Source organism: Hydra vulgaris, chromosome 14, assembly GCF_038396675.1.
Source record: "Hydra vulgaris chromosome 14, alternate assembly HydraT2T_AEP".
In the NCBI taxonomy this organism is placed as follows: Eukaryota; Metazoa; Cnidaria; class Hydrozoa; order Anthoathecata; family Hydridae; genus Hydra; species Hydra vulgaris.
The window spans coordinates 11,592,457-11,611,551 of NC_088933.1; the positions used below are offsets into that span (position 1 = coordinate 11,592,457).

A 19,095-nucleotide genomic window follows, 5' to 3' on the forward strand; every position below is an offset into this window, starting at 1 on the left:
CATTTAAATAGCATACTTGACTAGATGATTATTATCTTGAAAAGTTCTTCTCTTGTGATCTTTTTAATTACTTGCATTGAGCTTTTAGGTAAGACTTTTGGGGTTTTATCATGAGCAGCACCATATTCAAATTCATCATCACTAACTTCGAATGAGTCTTCTTCTAAAGCAAAATCTGGATCTGTAAAAATTGAGTCAAAAATGTTTACATAAATAAGTTAGGATTTCATTTTTAAGAAGAAATTTTTTTAACAGTTATTATGACACTTGTTTTACCTTTTCTTAGTCGGCGTAAAGTTTTCGCCACTTTCATCAAGTGGTGAGGGAGCTGATTTACATCTTTCTTTCTTCTCTAGGTACTTCGTTCTCATTTGTTCGTGTCTTTAATACCTTTCTAGGCGTTTCTCAATAATGGTAGCTAGCTCTTTATCTGGCTTAGAAATAAATCACTTCCTAAAATCAAAAGGCATAACATTAGAATGCAATAACTTACTCTGATTTACGGACAAACGGATAGCTGAAAGACAAACAGACTGAATGCCCTAGTAGCTGCGCTACTAACAATTTGATAAATATAGAGAAATTTACAAAAAGGCTACGTTATAATTGATATTCTTACCTGTCTGTTTACTGGTCTAGATAGAAATTTAGGTCTTCTTCAGTTACAGCTTGTGTTCTTATAGAATTTGTACAGCTTGTTCTTATATATATATTCAGTACAGCTTGTGTTCTTATATATATATATATATATATATATATATATATATATATATAAATTTGTGATCCTTCAGTTTTTAATTAATATAAGTACTGATACTACTGTAAATTTCCTTGAAATGTTATAACTTATTTCGAAATATGTTTGATTGATAGCAACCAGAGCCAATTTACCGGATGAGGCGGGGGGGGGGGGTGTTTGAGGGGTGGGGGAAAGAGGTGTGTGTGAGGGGGGGGGGAAGTAGAGTGTTGCCCCCCTCCCCCACAAAGACGGTGATTTTCAAGTTATAGTTGGCTTTTTTTACGAATTTAGTCAGCTTGTCGGGTATTTGACACAATTCAGTCGGGCTAATTTTTGTCGGGTGATTTTGAGGACAATGCAGCCGGTAGGTTTTGAAAACTTTTTTTTTTTTTTTCAAGAAGCCAGTCGGTACTTTTTAAGGGCTCATTGATCCGCCCCCCCTCCCTTATTTTATTTGTAGAATCGCCTCTTATAGCAACCAAAATAAAATTAGGCAAATTAAAAAGAAGAAAAAAATTTTTTAAAAAAGTAAGACAAATAACACAAAAAAGGGACAAAGAGAATAAACTGACATGAGAGATAACCAAATGAATAAGATAGTACAACGTTAAATTATAATACAGTTTTGTTAATACTAATACTTTAAAAAAATTACCTGATAACTATGAAGCCAAGCTGATCGAGCTTAGATTTTTTGATTGATAAAACGTAGGACAATAACAATACGTTGGTCTAAAATCTAATCATAATTGGCTCGGCGTGGATATGTGCCAGAAGACATCATAGTAGAACATACTTCTTTTTTTTTTTTTAGTTTTTTAAGAACTTTTGTTTAATTGAAAAAAGTTATTTCATTTTCGCACTCACATTCGGGAATTATAGTGTATGCAAATTCTAGATAATTAAAAAAAAACTCAGAATTTAAAAAAATGTTGACAATCAAAAAACAAACAAAAAACAAATAATTTAAACATTATCATTTAAACAACCATTCAATCAAAAAGCAAATGTGATAGTAATCGTTTAAAAAACAAGTTAAATTGAAAATAAGACATTTTGTCCTCTACTTGCCCCAGTCAGACTGTAATTATATATATTTATTAGATCTTAAAGATAACATTTTACAATGTATGCAATATGACGAGATGAAACTAACTATAACTATGAAATGAACTTTAAAATCAGCAATTAGCTTAATCGTTTGTGGCACCTTGTTGCATTAAATATTATGTTTCCTCTAGCTCATAATGAGCTAGAGGAAACATAACCTTAATCCAATTGAGAATCTCTGGGCAATTGTAAAAAAAAGACTGCGAAAACATGACTGCACAACTAAAACTAAGCTTACCACCACTATTCCTCAGATTTGGATTTACCCTTTGGACTTGTTGCTGACTATGTGCTCGGATCTAAAATCTCACTCCATAGCACATCATTCCACGCCAGCACGGGGCAGTAGCTCTTTTGATGGGGGTTGAACGCGGAACTTCTCACGTATAAAGCGAATGCTGTAGCCATACACCACTCCAAAATAACAGAATTTTATTTAAAAAACTAAAAACTAAAATGTTTAAAAAAAAAAAATTTCAACAAAATTTCATAAAAACAAGTGATAACTAAACTTTTATAGTAACAATTTCAACAATCTTTCATTAATAAACAAACAATTATCGAAAGAAACTAAAAAATTATTAGAATTTTCTAGAACTATTTTCTTCAATAAAAAAACATCCATTATTTTTGAAGTAACTAAAAAAGAGATTAAAGAGTGTATATCAATTTAGCCCGCAGTTATTTTATAATTGAACTTATCCAAGCAATTTGATGCAACTTACCCTGTAGACCTCATGATCACTTTAATCATTATATATCATTATTTATATTAAATAATTTTTTTTGTTTAATTTTAACGGATTTTTTCACTTACGATTATTTTATTATGGTCATATTATATATGCACTTATTTATATACATGCATTGCATCGTGACAAAGCATATATAAGTTCAACAGAGGGTGTGTGAAAAATTAGATCAGCGAACCACAAGCAGTCGTTCAAAAATAAAAAACCTAAAAGCACAATATCCTAGCCATGGCTAATAATAACCCCTGCTAGAATTATTGTTTAGCGGGGTCATTTCCTAGTGCCCTAGACAGACAAGACAGACAAAACAGACAAGTCAGACAAGACAGACAAGACAGACAAAACAGACAAGACAGACAAGACAGACAAGACAGACAAGACAGACAAGACAGACAAGACAGACAAGACAGACAAGACAGACAAGACAGACAAGACAGACAAGACAGACAAGACAGACAAGACAGACAAGACAGACAAGACAGACAAGACAGACAAGACAGACAAGACAGACAAGACAGACAAGACAGACAAGACAGACAAGACAGACAAGACAGACAAGACAGACAAGACAGACAAGACAAACAAGACAAACAAGACAGACAAGACAGACAAGTCAGACAAGACAGACAAGACAGACAAGACAGACAAGACAGACAAGACAAACAAGACAAACAAGACAGACAAGACAAACAAGACAAACAAGACAGACAAGACAGACAAGACAGACAAGACAGACAAGACAGACAAGACAGACAAGACAGACAAGACAGACAAGACAGACAAGACAGACAAGACAGACAAGACAGACAAGACAGACAAGACAGACAAGACAGACAAGACAGACAAGACAGACAAGACAGACAAGACAGACAAGACAGACAAGACAGACAAGACAGACAAGACAGACAAGACAGACAAGACAGACAAGACAGACAAGACAAACAAGACAAACAAGACAGACAAGACAGACAAGTCAGACAAGACAGACAAGACAGACAAGACAGACAAGACAGACAAGACAAACAAGACAAACAAGACAGACAAGACAAACAAGACAAACAAGACAGACAAGACAGACAAGACAGACAAGACAGACAAGACAGACAAGACAGACAAGACAGACAAGACAGACAAGACAGACAAGACAGACAAGACAGACAAGACAGACAAGACAGACAAGACAGACAAGACAGACAAGACAGACAAGACAGACAAGACAGACAAGACAGACAAGACAGACAAGACAGACAAGACAGACAAGACAGACAAGACAGACAAGACAGACAAGACAGACAAGACAGACAAGACAGCCAAAACAGGCAAGACAGACAAGACAGATATATTTTTAAATATGTAAAATAATAAATATGTAAAATAATGCTTTTTAAGTTTAAGATTTCTTTTCTTCTTTTTTTTAAGTATTTCTTTTTCTGGTGCTTGCTGTTATTAAAAAGAACCTAATACCTGTAGTTACGTGGTTTTTACTAAATGCCAAGGCTAATTAAAACAAGCAAAATCAAAAAGATTATAATATCAAGATAAGGTTGCCATTGTCCCGTTGTTTTATTAAATTTTCTCCCCCTCTCCCCATTTTGGACGGAAAAAAAAGTGCTTTTAAAAATAGACAATGTGCAGACTATATATATATATATATATATATATATATATATATATATATATATATATATATATATATATATATATATATATATATATATATATATATATTTTAAGTTTAATTTATGAGTTTAATTTATGAAGCTAGTTTAATTTATGAGTGACTTAAATGTGCCATTTATAAAATACTTTAACTGTTATAAACTGTCAATTCCATATAAAAACAGTTTTATATATAAACCACTAAAATAGACATCTTAAAAGCTTACACAACCTAAAATAAATGAACATATTATTTATTAATAGTCTAGTATGATTCACAAAACATTGGTTTACATAGTTGAAACAGGAAACTACTATTTCAAAGTCAAATAAATTGTCTAATTTGTCCTCTTTGAGACGACCTAGTTTTTGTAACAAATTTTTTTTTCATTCCAGATAAACATATTGCATAAGAGATTTTTGATCAATCTCTGTATGAAAAACTGTTTTTATCAGAGGCATCAGAATCTGAATCAAGTTGAACAGAACTTTTTTTTTCCGAGTTGGATTAACTTGAAAAAAATTGTCGCTTTACATTTGCAAAATCACTGGTTCAATATGAAGCCTTTTTTTCAAAACAAATTTTTTTCGGTGTTGTAATATAATATATACACAATATGTGTATAAATTAAGTAAAATGTGTAAAATGGATTTGGTTGTTGCTTTGTTGCGATTGTAGCTGAGGAGGTTGTTTAGCCGCCATCCACTTTGTTTATCTGATAACACATATTGTTCATCCGCTTCATTTTAACTATTTTCAAGTATGATAATATAATATATTAAATTTAAAACAGAACTAAACTATTTTAACATAACAATGAAATAAACAAAACAAGTGTAAATTCTTCATGTAAACCATTTGTGTATAACCAATATGTGTATAAATTAAGTAAAATGTGTATATAAATTATATACAAATTATAATAAAAATATATAAAAATTATATAAAAAAATTATATAAAAATTATATACAAAACAAGTGTAAATTCTTCATGTAAACCATTTGTGTATAACCAATATGTGTATAAATTAAGTAAAATGTGTATATAAATTATATACGATTTTATGGTATTAGTATTTTGCCGAATATTGCGATAGTGGACTTGAATGGTACCTCTCCAAACCAAAACCCTTAGTTGATATGTATTCACTTCACTGTGGCTATCCCTTATTAGTCGTTATATATACACTCTACTGCGTCTATTCAGAAATCAGTAGATATACGAACACTCGCTACCTTTATCCAGAGACAATTTTACGGGTGTGTGTGTGTGAGGGGGAAAGGGTGGGGAGGGGAGGAAGGTGGTTGATTTACCCCCCTCCTCCTCCCTTAAAGAAGGTGATTTTCTAGTTATAGTCAGTTTTTTTACCAATTTAGTCGGCTAGTAGGGTATTCGAAACAAATCAGTCGGGTAAATTTTGGGATTCAAACTTTTTAAGGATTCAAAACCAATGACAGTTATTTTCAAACCAAAGTTTATCTGTTTTTTATATTGGAAACTGGAGTAATAAAAAAGTCGCATCCCTAATGTATACTTTATGTATTTCGTTATTTTGTTATCGACTAGTATAATTATAGCTCTTTTGATCCATTATAATTTATTTGGTTAATCTTTACAGTCAAAAGAGCTAAGATATTATCATAAAATAAAAGAAAGATGGAGCTATTTATGATACCTGATAAACTTGGTATAGATGATGCGAAAAACATACAACCATTGGTTAAGAACATTTTACAATTTTATAAGTACAGTTGATGATTATATCTCTTATAAACCATATTGAACCTAATGTCTATGAATTCATATCAGAGTGTGATGAGTTTGAACAAGCAACAAGTATTATTGAGTCTATTTACATAAAACCAAAGAATGAAATATTTACCGCACAAATTTTGTCAACACAGAAGCAAAAATCAAGTGTATCGATAGATCAATTCCTAAACAAGCTTAAAAATTTATCTAAGGACTATAAATTCACTGCTGTATGTGCTGAGCAATATAAATCTGAAATAATTTGCGATGCATTTATAAATGGCAAACTCTCCAATATTATACGCCAGCGTTTACTAGAGAGCAAGACATAAGACCTTTCATCAGCCTTAGACCAAGCTAGATCTTTAGATGTGGCCCAACAAAACTCAAAATTATACTCACAGTCGATCATACCTGTATCTGCCTCTATTCATGAAATCAAATCATCTTTACAAAAACAATCCACGACTAATAATCACTTATCTGTAACAGTAAAATCAAAACAACTGTGCTGGTTTTGTAAAAACATATGACATCCACGTACTAAATTTCCTGCTCGTAAAGCTATCTATCATGAAAGTATAAATATTGGTCATTTTTGCAGATCAACTAATACTTCTGCTGCTATTCCTAAAATTGATGATGATTACTTCTGTGCCACCATATTAACTTCAGCAAACTCTCTATCCAGAGTCAGTCATAACATCATTATTAATGATAAGTATAAAGCAGAAGCTTTAATTGATAGTGGGAGTACAAAAAAAAGTTTCATTAACAATAAACTAGTGACTTTACTCAATTTAGACGTTATTTATGAACAGAGTGTAATTGGAATGGCATCAGCTTCTTTATCAGCAAAATCAGATGGATTATGTTTCAATAACTTCTTAAAATAAAATTTATATAAAGTCAAGTTGCATATGCTAGATAACTTATGTATAGATACTATTCATGGCACAAATTTTCAAGAGTTGCATAAGAGTATTACCATGGTGGGAAAAAACCACCCATAACATTGGAAGCTTTAACAGCAAGGAAAACTGAACCACCTGATTTGTTTGCTCTCATTTCTGGATCTAGTGCCAATCGATCGATAATCTCACAAGAGATTATCGATCGATTGCCACTAGATCTAGAAATTATTCTCAAAGAGATAAAGAATTTACTATATCTAAAATTCACCGCCTGGTCCAAGCAGGAATAATAGAGCCAAGTAATTCACCTTAGCGTGCCTAAGGAACTTACTGACTGCTGCCAAAGTTCAAATTAGCTGCAATTGATGCTGGAATTGCATTTAATGAAGAAAAATGCGTATTTTGAACTGAGATTTTAGATTTTTTAGGTCACCGTATATCTTATGGCTCTTAAAAACTGGACCCTCAGAGACTTGCTTGTCTCATTAAGTAGGGGTCTACCTGAAAATGAAAAGTCTTTACAGCGAATTATTGGAATGTTCTTGTACAATACAAAATGGATAAGAAAGTTTTCAGATAAAATTAAACCTTTTAACTCTGCTACTCAATTCCCACTCAATCAGCAGCAAATATCAGCATTTGAAACATTAAAAAATGAGCTTGTTCAATCTTCCATGCAAACTATTGATGAGAATATACCTTTTACTGTAGAGACTGACGCTTCTGATTTTGCCATATCTGCCACACTTTACCAGGATAAAAGGCCTGTTGCCTTCCATTCACGAACCCTTCAAGGGATAGAACAATGCTATTTATCAGTAGAGAAAGAAGCTCAAACGATAGTCGAACTCATAAATCATTAGCGCCGTTTTCTTTTGAGTCGTCGTTTCATTCTCATTACTTACCAACGGTATGCGACATTTATGTATGATTATAAATCCAGTAAAATGAAGAATGATAAAATAATGCGTTGGAGAATAGTCTTGTCTCCATATTCTAATGATATCCATTATTGTCCTGGCCAATGTAATTGTGGTCCAGATACTTTTTCTCATGTTAGATGTGCAGCAATAAGTTCAGAATCATTATATAATTTGCATGCTGCACTTTGCCATCCTAGTGTTACTCGCATCCATAATTTTATTCGATCAAGAAACCTTCCTTATTTGGTAGAAGATGTATAGAAAATTTGCAGAGATTGTAGAACATGTAAAGAAAAATAACCCAAGTTCTATCGCCCAAATGACATACACCTAATTAAAGCAACTCAGCCATTCGAACGTATATCTATAGACATCAAAGGTTCATTACCTTCTTCAACCCCTGAACAATATATATGCTAGCAATTGTAGACAAATACTCACGTTTTCCCTTTGCTTATCCTGTAAAAGATGTGTTAACTCAGACAATAATTAACTGTTAAGTTGATCTTTTTCCATTTTTGGCATGCCAAGCTACGTTCATTCTGATCGCGGATTCTCATTGATATCTTCTAAATTAAAGCATTGGTTCTTATTAAAAAGGATCTTAACTAGCAGAACAACTCCTTACAACCCAACCGGAAACAGGCAAGCTGAAAGGTACAATAGGTTTATTTTGAAGTCAATTTTACTCAACCTGACATCTTGAAACTTGCCTATATAATTATTGAAAAGAGTTCTATCTGATGCACTTCATACTACAAGATCTCTATTATATACTTCTACTTATTGAAGTCCACAAGAACGTCTTTTCAATTTTCAACAAAGATCATCATCTGGGTCCTCAATACTGTCATGACTTGTCAACCCAGAATCTGTACTTAAAAGAAATGTGATACAAAGTAAATATGAAGATTCAGTAAATGAGGTTCAGCTCATAGAAGTAAATCCTCATTCTGCCTATGTAAGATTTTTTTGTGGTCATGAGACTACCGTGTCTACTAAACAGCTGGCTCTCATTGGAACAAGACCAATAATACAAACATCAACTTTTAACCTCTGAAAAGGAACTAGAAAACAATCTGAATGAATGAGGGTGAATGTTAAGTTATTGTGGTATAAATATATATATATATATATATATATATATATATATATATATATATATATATATATATATATATATATATATATATATATATATATATGTATATGTATATATATAAATATAATATATATATATATATATATATATATATATATATATATATATATATATGTATATATATATGTGTGTGTGTGTGTATATAAATATATATATATATATATATATATATATATATATATATATATATATATATATATATATATATATATATTTATACATATATATATATGTATATATATGTATAAATTATGTTAGTATATTCTAGAAATAGAGTGCTTAATGTTCTTAAAGAATAGAGCAATAATAAATTAGTAAAAACACTTATCTAATGTTTAGTTGTCTTTAGTTATCTGTCTAATTTTTAGTTGGAAGACAACTAAAAACTAGATAAGTGTATTTACTAATCTATCTATATATATATACAGTATGGTGCAAAACTGAACCAGAGTTTTTAAAAAAATACAAAACTATGGTTTATTTTGTTTTCGATATAATAGCGCTGTCGGGATTATTACAGTAGTAAAGTGCTAATTTTTACGACTTTTAACGCCTCCTCCTTTTACCCCAATGCACAAGTCTTTTTATCTAGTGACAAACATCTTTTGACTCAGTTTTGCACCATACTTGATGAAGACAATATCATTATTATTTTTCTCAAATTAATTTAATAATTTTTTGTGCAAATCAATTGACTATATTTATATCTAAAATAATTTTCTATTTTCATAAATTTTATTGTTTAAATTTATTGCTTTTGATAGTTTTTTTTAATATAATGGAAACTTCAAAGACAAAGAGTGATTTAATAAAAAAGATGATCGAAGAAGGAAATACAACTCGTAAAATTGCTTCTAAATAAAAAGTTAGTCAAATTACTGTGCAACGAATTAGAAAAAAATGTGGACATATTCTAAAAAAAAATGTTGGCGGTCGACCAAAGAAATTGGGTGCGGTAGACAGTATTAGAGTAATAAGATATTTGACTACTGGAGAAGCAAAATCGACATCTCATGCAGCTAAACTTTTGAAACGTAATATAGGAAAAAATGTGAGCAGGTGGACAGTGCAGCGAGATCTCAAAAAAAGTAAATTTCGAGCAATTGAAAAGAAAAAAAAACCATTACTTAGTAAAAAAAATATCAAATCAAGATTAAACTTTGTAAAAAAATATGAAAACTTTACCGAAGATGATTGGAAGAAAGTTATTTGGTCAGATGAAACTAAAATTAATCGGTATACCACTGATGGCCGCCAATGGAGCTGGAAAAGAGAAGGTGAACCATTAACCCAAAAAGATTTTATTCAGACAGTAAAACATGGGGGAGGCAATATTAAACTATGGGGGTGTATGACGGCATATGGATTGGGACCAATTCGAAGAATAGTTGGAATTATGAATAGATTTATGAATGGAAACATGAATAAGGAAATGTATCTTGACATTTTACAGCACGAATTAGTGGAAACTGTTGAAAATATGCCTTACCCAATAAATGAGGTCATCTTTCAACAGGACAATGACCCAAAGCACACTGCTAAAATGGTTAAGAATTGATTAGCTTCGCAGGAATTTCAAGTGCTAGAATGGCCAGCACAAATTTTACATACTGGTTCAGTTTTGCACCATACTGTATATATATATATATATATATATATATATATATATATATATATATATATATATATATATATATATATATATATATATATATATATATATATATATATATATATATATATATATATATGCATATATATATATATATATATATATATATATATATATATATATATATATATATATATATATATATATATATATATGTATATATATATATATATATATATTTAATGTGTTTATTTGTTTACCTATTTCTACAGCATAGATATTACTAATCTTTGCAGAGGAATCCTATTATAGCAGCAATTAGTTAATTATTTGTTGTGCGATAAGACACCATACTTTTTTTGAATTCGTTAACTGTTTTTGATGTTTTTAAGTTATTTGGTAAGATGCATTTGTAAAGCACTATCTTTGTGTGGTTGTTCTTTGATATTTGAAGATGAATCTTTTAGAGTTGAACAAACGGTTTTTGAGTTTGGATGACACCAGCTTACTTTGATTAAATTATTTTTATTTTAAAACATTGGATTAAGTACCCTCTAATTCTCATTCTTGCGCTGTTTCATTGAGTTTGATGATTGTTCCATCGTGGGTTGTATATATAATTGTTTATATATAAACTGTTTTATAATGTATAAATGATGCATATATATATATATATATATTTTTTTTTCTTTATTGCTATTTATTATTTATTATATATATATATATATATATATATATATATATATATATATATATATATATATATATATATATATATATATATATATATATATATATATATATACATATATATATATACATATATATATATATATATATATATATATATATATATATATATATATATATATATATATATATATATATTTAAATTTATTTCGTCATTTTCGTAATAAGCTGTTTACAAAATATTTTGAGGTAAGATATGACCGGAGCATGCTAAAGACAAAAGTCTAATCATTTAGCCCCGTTGTATTGTTTACACTAACATAAATCTATCATAAAATTTCACAATATCAGTAAAATAATATAAGTACTTTTAAATAAAAATTTTACATTTTTTTATACCTAAAAAAAAATATTTTTACACACATAAAAATATATATATATAAAAAAAAAAGGAAATAAATTCAAATTAAAAAAATAAGCAAAAAAATACGTTTTGCCTTTTAGCAAACGAAAGAAAAGTTAAGAATCAAAAAAAAGAGAAGATTTTAATCTAAACATGAGTAAAAGAATACTGTAAATATTTAATTGATAAACATTAAGCACTCCAAGCTTTTTAGGCAGTGGATTCGCACTGGTAAATACTGGTGTACTTATCAGCATTTAATATAGAGCGGCTTGCTTGTTTTTTTTTGTGGCAAAGTTTCAGATTAGGAGGATTTAGAACAAAGAATATATTTGTTTTTAGTTTTGTTTAGAGATGGCTTTCAACCATTCATTGAGGTTGTCAAGCTCAAGATTCATAGTGATAAAGACTGACTCTATGTTTGAGTGGTTAAAAAAAACCTGAGTGTCGTCAACAAAAAGATTAAAGTTTAATACACTAGAAGAAAGTAAGCATCGTTTATCGATATAATAATAAATCAATAATATCAATATCGATAATAAACAATAAAGGCCCTAGAATAGATCCCTGTAGAACTCCGCGAGAAATGTTTTCTATTGAGATAGTATTGAGATAGTTCTATACTTAGATAATTTAGAAATATCACCGTCTTTAAATATTGGAACTACTCTTGCTAGTTTTAAAAGTTCAGAAAAATTTCCATTATTAAATGAAAGATTAAAAATAATTAATAAGGGGTTTTCAATAATATCGAAAACTTTTTTAACAACCCTAGGGCTTATGTCCTCAAGACCTGAGCTTTTGTTTGGTTTTATAATATTAAAAGCAAACTGAGGTTCATCAGGAGATACTTCAAGCTCATCCATCACACAGTCCTTTTTTTTCATATATAATTTAAAACTTTTATTTCCAGGAGTTATTTTGTTTGCTAGGTTTTTACCGACATTTATAAAAAAATTATTAAAACTTTCTGCAATAACTTTTCGCTCATTAATTACTGTTCTTTCATCTTCAGTGTATATTTTGGTAAAGTATTACCATGATCTTGTTTATTTTTTCCTAACACTTCCTTTATTATATCCCAAGTTTTTTTGTTATTACCAACATTATTTTGAGTGATTTTGAGAAATAATTTTTTTTAGCTTTTATTTTCTGGTTTTCAAACATGTTTTTGTAAAGTTTTTTTTGTTTTTTTTGTTTTGATAAGTTTTATTTTTTAAGAATTTTTCATATAGTCTTTGTTTTTTCTTTGAAGATTTAATAAGCCCATTTGTAATCCATCGACTTTGCAGGCTTTTAAGCTACATTTTTATTTCCTTCATCGGAAACACTTTATTGTAAGGATTAATGAACTCATTGTAAAAAAAATTATAAGCTATATTAGCATCTTTGCAATTACTGAGTTGTTTCCAGTTTACTTCGAATATATATACATATATATATATATACACACACATATATATATATTCAAATAAATATCTATGCAACACGCCATTTTGTTTGTCAACGTGATGTTTTGTTTACTTAGTGACGGTTTGAATATTATATATAATTTCATGAATTTTGTAAATAAAAGTATTGTACGAAATGTGTTTGATGAGTGAACGGTATGATGTTAGTGGTATGCAATCTTTATTTGTGTAAATGTATGATATAGTTTTATTGTTTCTTTAGATTATTGTAATTAGATTAGTTTTATTGTAATAATTGTAAGTTAATTAATACAATGGGAAAAGTTTCCGATCTCAGCCCTGGTAAAAAACGTGAAAATAGAGCTTATCTCCTGCGTCTTCAATCAAAAGTAAGGGTATTGCAACAAAACTAGGCATTTTACCAGCTTCTGTCAGCAGAATTAAACAAAGACTTAAATTTGAAGATGATATTCAAATTCAGCCATCGTCTTCCTCATTCACAACGAATGAGGAAGACGACGGCTCGTGATGATCGTCAACTTATATCTTTAGAGCATCTGTGTGTGAGATCCTTGCCAACTATTGAAAAACATTGAGAACATCTTCTTTAAACTGAGTTCTGGTTTGCTTTAGGTTTCTGGGTTTCCAAGACTGGATTTGCAGAATTGTCTTTTGCTTTGCCAACTCGAACAAAAGCAAGTCAAACAATCACAACTGAATCTGTTTGAGCAAATCAAACAAACTGAATCTCTTGTAAAAGGACGGACTTCGATATTGGAGAAGTAAAACAGCTGTAGTTGAGTTTAAAGCATCCCCTACGCAAGCCTCCTAAGGTTGGTACGGCAACGCTCACAAATGCCAGTTGGGATTTTTGGATCATTAAAGTGCCATGAAGATGGTTGAAAAGCCACTAGCCTTACCATTACACAAGAAGCAAACAGTCTTTCTGTTCTCCTCGAAGTTTTTTGCTCAATTTAGCATATATTTTGATAATTCAGATAATAAATGTATGAAAAAATGGATTGAATAACTAACGCTCAACCTTTTTTCCCAGATTTTTGTCATAATAGTTGATAAAGAAGCAAATTCGACATTTTTCATATTGTTTTGGTACAGATAACTCATATAATTATCTTTAAACTAAAAAAAGCTCCAATTTTTCTAATTTTTTACCTAAAACAACTTAGTTAATACAATCTATCAAAATTTATAAAGTAGATAAAAGTAAAAGTTATAATATTATTATTTATAAAATTATTATTTATAATATTATTATTTATAGTATTATTGTTTATAATATTATTATTTATAATATTATTATTTATTTATTATTATTTATTAAAACTAGTATTATAGTATTATAAATAGACCATATAAATTGAACTAAGTAAAAACTAAATTTGAAACGAGTTTTTTGACTAAATACCGAATAAATCAAACTAATTTTAAAATTGCATCATATATTTGTATTTAAATACACAAAAGTCTTAATATAAATATAAAACGAAGAACCGCATTAAAACATGTTGACTAAATAGAAATTAAACATTACACAAACAACTCTATCTAACCAAATCAATATTACCATTTTGAACCAGATCATAAACACATCAAATCACAGAATCCATTACCATCAGTGAGACAATCATGATACGCATCTATAATGTATGTTTACTTTGTTAATAACACAAAACAAATGGTATCCATGCTCCACGAATGACACTCTTATGCATCACATTTACGCTCTACACTTACAACTTTTCATTAGCACAACAATTAATGACATTTACTTTCCTCGGCTATGAATTATTATTTCTGTTTATATTTACTACATTTAACTATAATTAATTTTCATTATTTCTCTTCTTAGAAGCTCTTTGTTTTCCACTGGATATCTGTCCTTTTGTACTTTTTTCTCAATTTGCTACACTCTTTTAACTTGTTATGTTTCTCTTAGACGTTCGTTGCTCAGTGCAATTCCACTAGAATGCATTGTATTCAAAACAAAAGTATTTAGGAACACACAGGTTCATACAAATGAAGACATTAAATGACATATAAAACTTTAACATTTAGAACACTACAAACACAAAACACAATAACTAACAAAAATTATAGAACACTGATACAACACTTACTTAACTCTAACTTAATCACTGAAAAATACTCCTCTTTCAAACATCAACTCTCAATAGTAGACATCTGTCTAAATATTACAATATATCTAGCACTCCATTGCCCTTATATAAAATATTTCTTCCTTCTCTTTAGATTATAACGGCCCGATGGTTCCATATAAGTGATGGAACTTTAATAGCACCCACTGTAAAACAATTGCAAATACAAGTACGAACCATACAAGCATCAAAACATTTCAAAAAAATTGAACGATTAAAATGGGACTTACTAAGGTTTTTCAAAAAGAGTGGTTTTGAAAAAACAGCTGTTACTGTTTTTCAATTTCAAAAAAAAAACAGCTGTTAACAGCTGTTTTTACTGTTTTTTAAAATTTTATAAGAAATTAAAATAATGGCACAAGTTAAGGAGCAAAAAACGTCAATGTCCTTATATTTGTCAATGTCGTTTACAAAAATAAGTTTAGAAGCTTTACTTGAAGAAGACTAAATAAATAAAGCTATTAAAAAACGCAATTTTTGAATTTTATTAAAGGATGAAAAACTTTAACTATTTATTCAGCTATTCGAATACAAACTACAATTTTTTCTTCATTTTTTATAATAAAATTTTAAAAAGACAAGAGGTTTAAGTGACTTGTCGGACAAACGCGATCTAATTTTTGTGCAAAAATTTGTGCAAACTGAAAAAACACGCTCAATGTCAGTTGATGTTGGTTTAGTACTTAAAAGTGCATTGAATAATTTTTGAAGGTTTTCTGTACGTTGTCCAGTGTTCTTATAAAGAGTGAATTCCGATTTTAACCATTTGAAATCTGATCCAGTTGTTGTTGTTTTATGTTCTTTACGAAGAAGCAAGTTTAATTCGTCGTTTAGTGATAGACTAACATTTTCAGATTCGGATTGTATTGACTCATCTATTTCAGTTTCTTCATCAAATCCAAACTATCGAGAAGCAAGACGACCGGCAAATATCAATGTTGCTTTTGTTGGAGTGTTTGAAGGATCTTTTAAACTCTTTAAAAGATTCATAACATCCTTGTTCAATCTTTCATCAGTACGGATTTTCAAGTTATTGTACAATTCTTCACTGATTTTGCTGTTGATCATTGACAATTTTTAAAACATAAACTTCAAAATTATTTCAGCACTTGCTAATGTTGCATCTTCCTGACTTAAACGTTGAACTGCAAGTTTTATCGGTTCCATAGCATCATAAAGATTACGAAGAGCAATAAAATCAATTGAATCCAAAATGTGTGTCGCATTGAGCTCAAATAAAGTCTCTTGAATTGCCATTTCAATCTTAATAATCGAGTCCAACATGGTTGGAATTGAATTCCAGCGAGTTTTTACATCAAGATGTAGTTCAATTTCACGTCCTGTTAAAGCTTTCACTTTACTCAAAAAAAATGTTGTTGCGAACTGTTGAATTTTTTATGAATTTGACAAGCTTTCGAGAATTTTTAAGCAAATCGTGATAAATAATTTCAGATTGTTCAATGTTGTCATCATTTAGCAAATCAAGGCAATCATCAAAGCAATCACTTTCATCAGATTCATCGCTATCAAAATAGTGTTCCTCAATTTCATTCTCTTTTTTATATAAAGTATCGCAGACACCCAAATGTAGAGCATGGTTTAGGCAAAACTGGCAAATTATATCCACAAGTCTAATAAATTTTTTATTCACTGCTGCTCCATCCTGAGTTGAGCCAACAATATCTTTGTTCATGTCAATTCTAACTTCAGTTAAATGATCCAACAAGATCCAACAATGCGAACAAGACCAGTTTTAATAGTGACTTTATCACCGCTGCTGTGTATATTAATTCCAAAGAATCGTCTTCCTCTTATTGTTGTATATTCGTCTACGCACATACTGAATTTTACTCCATTATCAAGTTTTTCCTTAATTATTTCAACAACTTTTGCTTTCTTCTCGTTAAAATCTTCAATAATTAATTTCATGACATCACGTTCATTAGCTGGAAGTTTATAACCATCTCGTGATATAGATTGATATGTTATTATATTCTTAAATCAAATTAAAATGATTTAATACGTACTGTTAAATGTGTTACTTTTAAAAACACCCAAGATTTTACTTTCTTCTCTTTGAAAAACACAAGGAAAAACACTAACTTATCACCAATACGTAATATTTTTTAAACATGAAAAAGTCGTTAAAAACAGTAAAAACAGTTCTGAAAAAACAGTTGTTTACTGTTTTTCATTTTTGACCAAAAAAACAGTAATGAAACACTGACCAAATAAACAGTAATGAAAACCCTAGGACTTACCATAGTATTTATAAAACTGTTGTAGATTGTTAGTGTCATGCATTTTAACAGATAATTAAAGTTTAAGTCAAAATGTAACACGGTGTTGTATAACGTATGTTTGCGTTAAACAGTGAATATAAACAATAGAAAATATGCTCTTTAAGCTAAAGTTTAAAAAATTTATATGCGATTGGTTAATAAAAGCGCCAATTGATTGGTAGATGAAAGTAAGAAGTTATTGGCTGGTGACAGGCTGTGTCTGGAAAATATTCCGCTAAGCTGAGATACAGCCAATTTTTTCATACGAGAAGGAAGGGGTATTTGAGTACAATTATATTAAAAAAAACATGATTTAAAATCAAACATTGTTAATAGGAGCATAACTTTACAAGTATATAAATTATTATTTTACAAGAGTTTACATATTATGGTATTAACTATATATTTTATACATAAGGTCGCCACAGCTCTCCATTTCACAAATCTTGTTTTATTATATTCTTAAAATACAATCCAGCATCATCCTGGCTTTTAACGGTGATCCTGCATGGTTAAAGTATTAGCAAAGAGGCCTGGTTGCCAATATGTAAACGATTTAAGGAGGTTAATTTTCCGACTAACCCTTCACTGACTGATGCGACGACTCTATATCAATGATTACCTAAATCTTGAAGATCCGCCTATCTTACATACAACCAAAACAACTAACGCAACATTAAGCAAAAACTTAACAACATTACGCAAAACTTTTGACGTGAACGGACGTGCTTTTGTAAACTAAATTAAAAATGGCTAAATTTACCGTTTCTCAAGTTAAAGACCTGTTAGATATTCATGAGAATACTTTATTAAAAATATTTAACGAGAAGTTTGATAAAATGGAAATTAAGCTATTAAATCTTCAAGAAGAAAATACAAAACTAAAAAAAGAAACTAATGAACTAAGGAAATCGTCGGAGTTTCTTAGCGAGAAATATGAATCAATTGTTCAAGAACTTTCTGAAATGAAAAAAAAGCCAAACTTAACATCAAACCAAAATGATATTACAAACGTTGTTGTCAAAGACAAACTAACTGAGTTGGAAGACAGGAGCAGAAGAAATAACCTAAGGTTTACGGGAATTGAAGAAGATGAAAAAGAAACGTGGGAATTGAGCGAGGAAAAGATTCAAAATGTTTTAAAAACAAAATTTGGATTTAAAAGTAATGTTGAAATTGAACGGGCGCACAGGACAGGGAAAAAAAGTAGCGATGGAAAAAAGTACAACAGAACCATAATAGTTAAATTTTTAAACTACAAAGACAAAAAAACTGCGTTGGATAACTATGTTCAGTTAAAATTGTGGAACGATCAATTTTACGTAAACGAAGACTACAGCGAAAGAACTTTAGAATTGCGAAAACAGTTATTTAAAGAAGCAAAAGATTTGAGAGCCAAAGGTAAATATGCTAAATTGTATATAATAAACTTGTAACGCGCGAATTTTAAGAAATTCTTTTATTTTAGAGTTATTGATTTTATCTTTATTATTTATTTTTTTTAAT

At 29.6% G+C, this 19,095-nt stretch overlaps 3 protein-coding genes across 3 annotated transcripts in view; 2 read left to right on the plus strand and 1 right to left on the minus strand.

The window, feature by feature from the left end:
- Nucleotides 1–19,095, minus strand: part of LOC124819278 (uncharacterized) — an 87,582-nt gene that overhangs the window by 20,034 nt on the left and 48,453 nt on the right. The window lies entirely within an intron of this gene.
- On the plus strand, nt 412–3,963 carry LOC136090917 (putative uncharacterized protein DDB_G0281733). Its single transcript, XM_065817894.1, has 3 exons — nt 412–466; nt 1,246–1,267; nt 3,219–3,963. The coding sequence occupies exons 1-3, from the start codon at nt 412–414 to the stop codon at nt 3,961–3,963; spliced, it is 822 nt and encodes a 273-aa protein (XP_065673966.1).
- Nucleotides 18,339–19,025, plus strand: LOC136090918 (uncharacterized). Its single transcript, XM_065817895.1, has one exon. It carries the CDS (start codon nt 18,339–18,341, stop codon nt 19,023–19,025), a length of 687 nt encoding a protein of 228 aa, XP_065673967.1.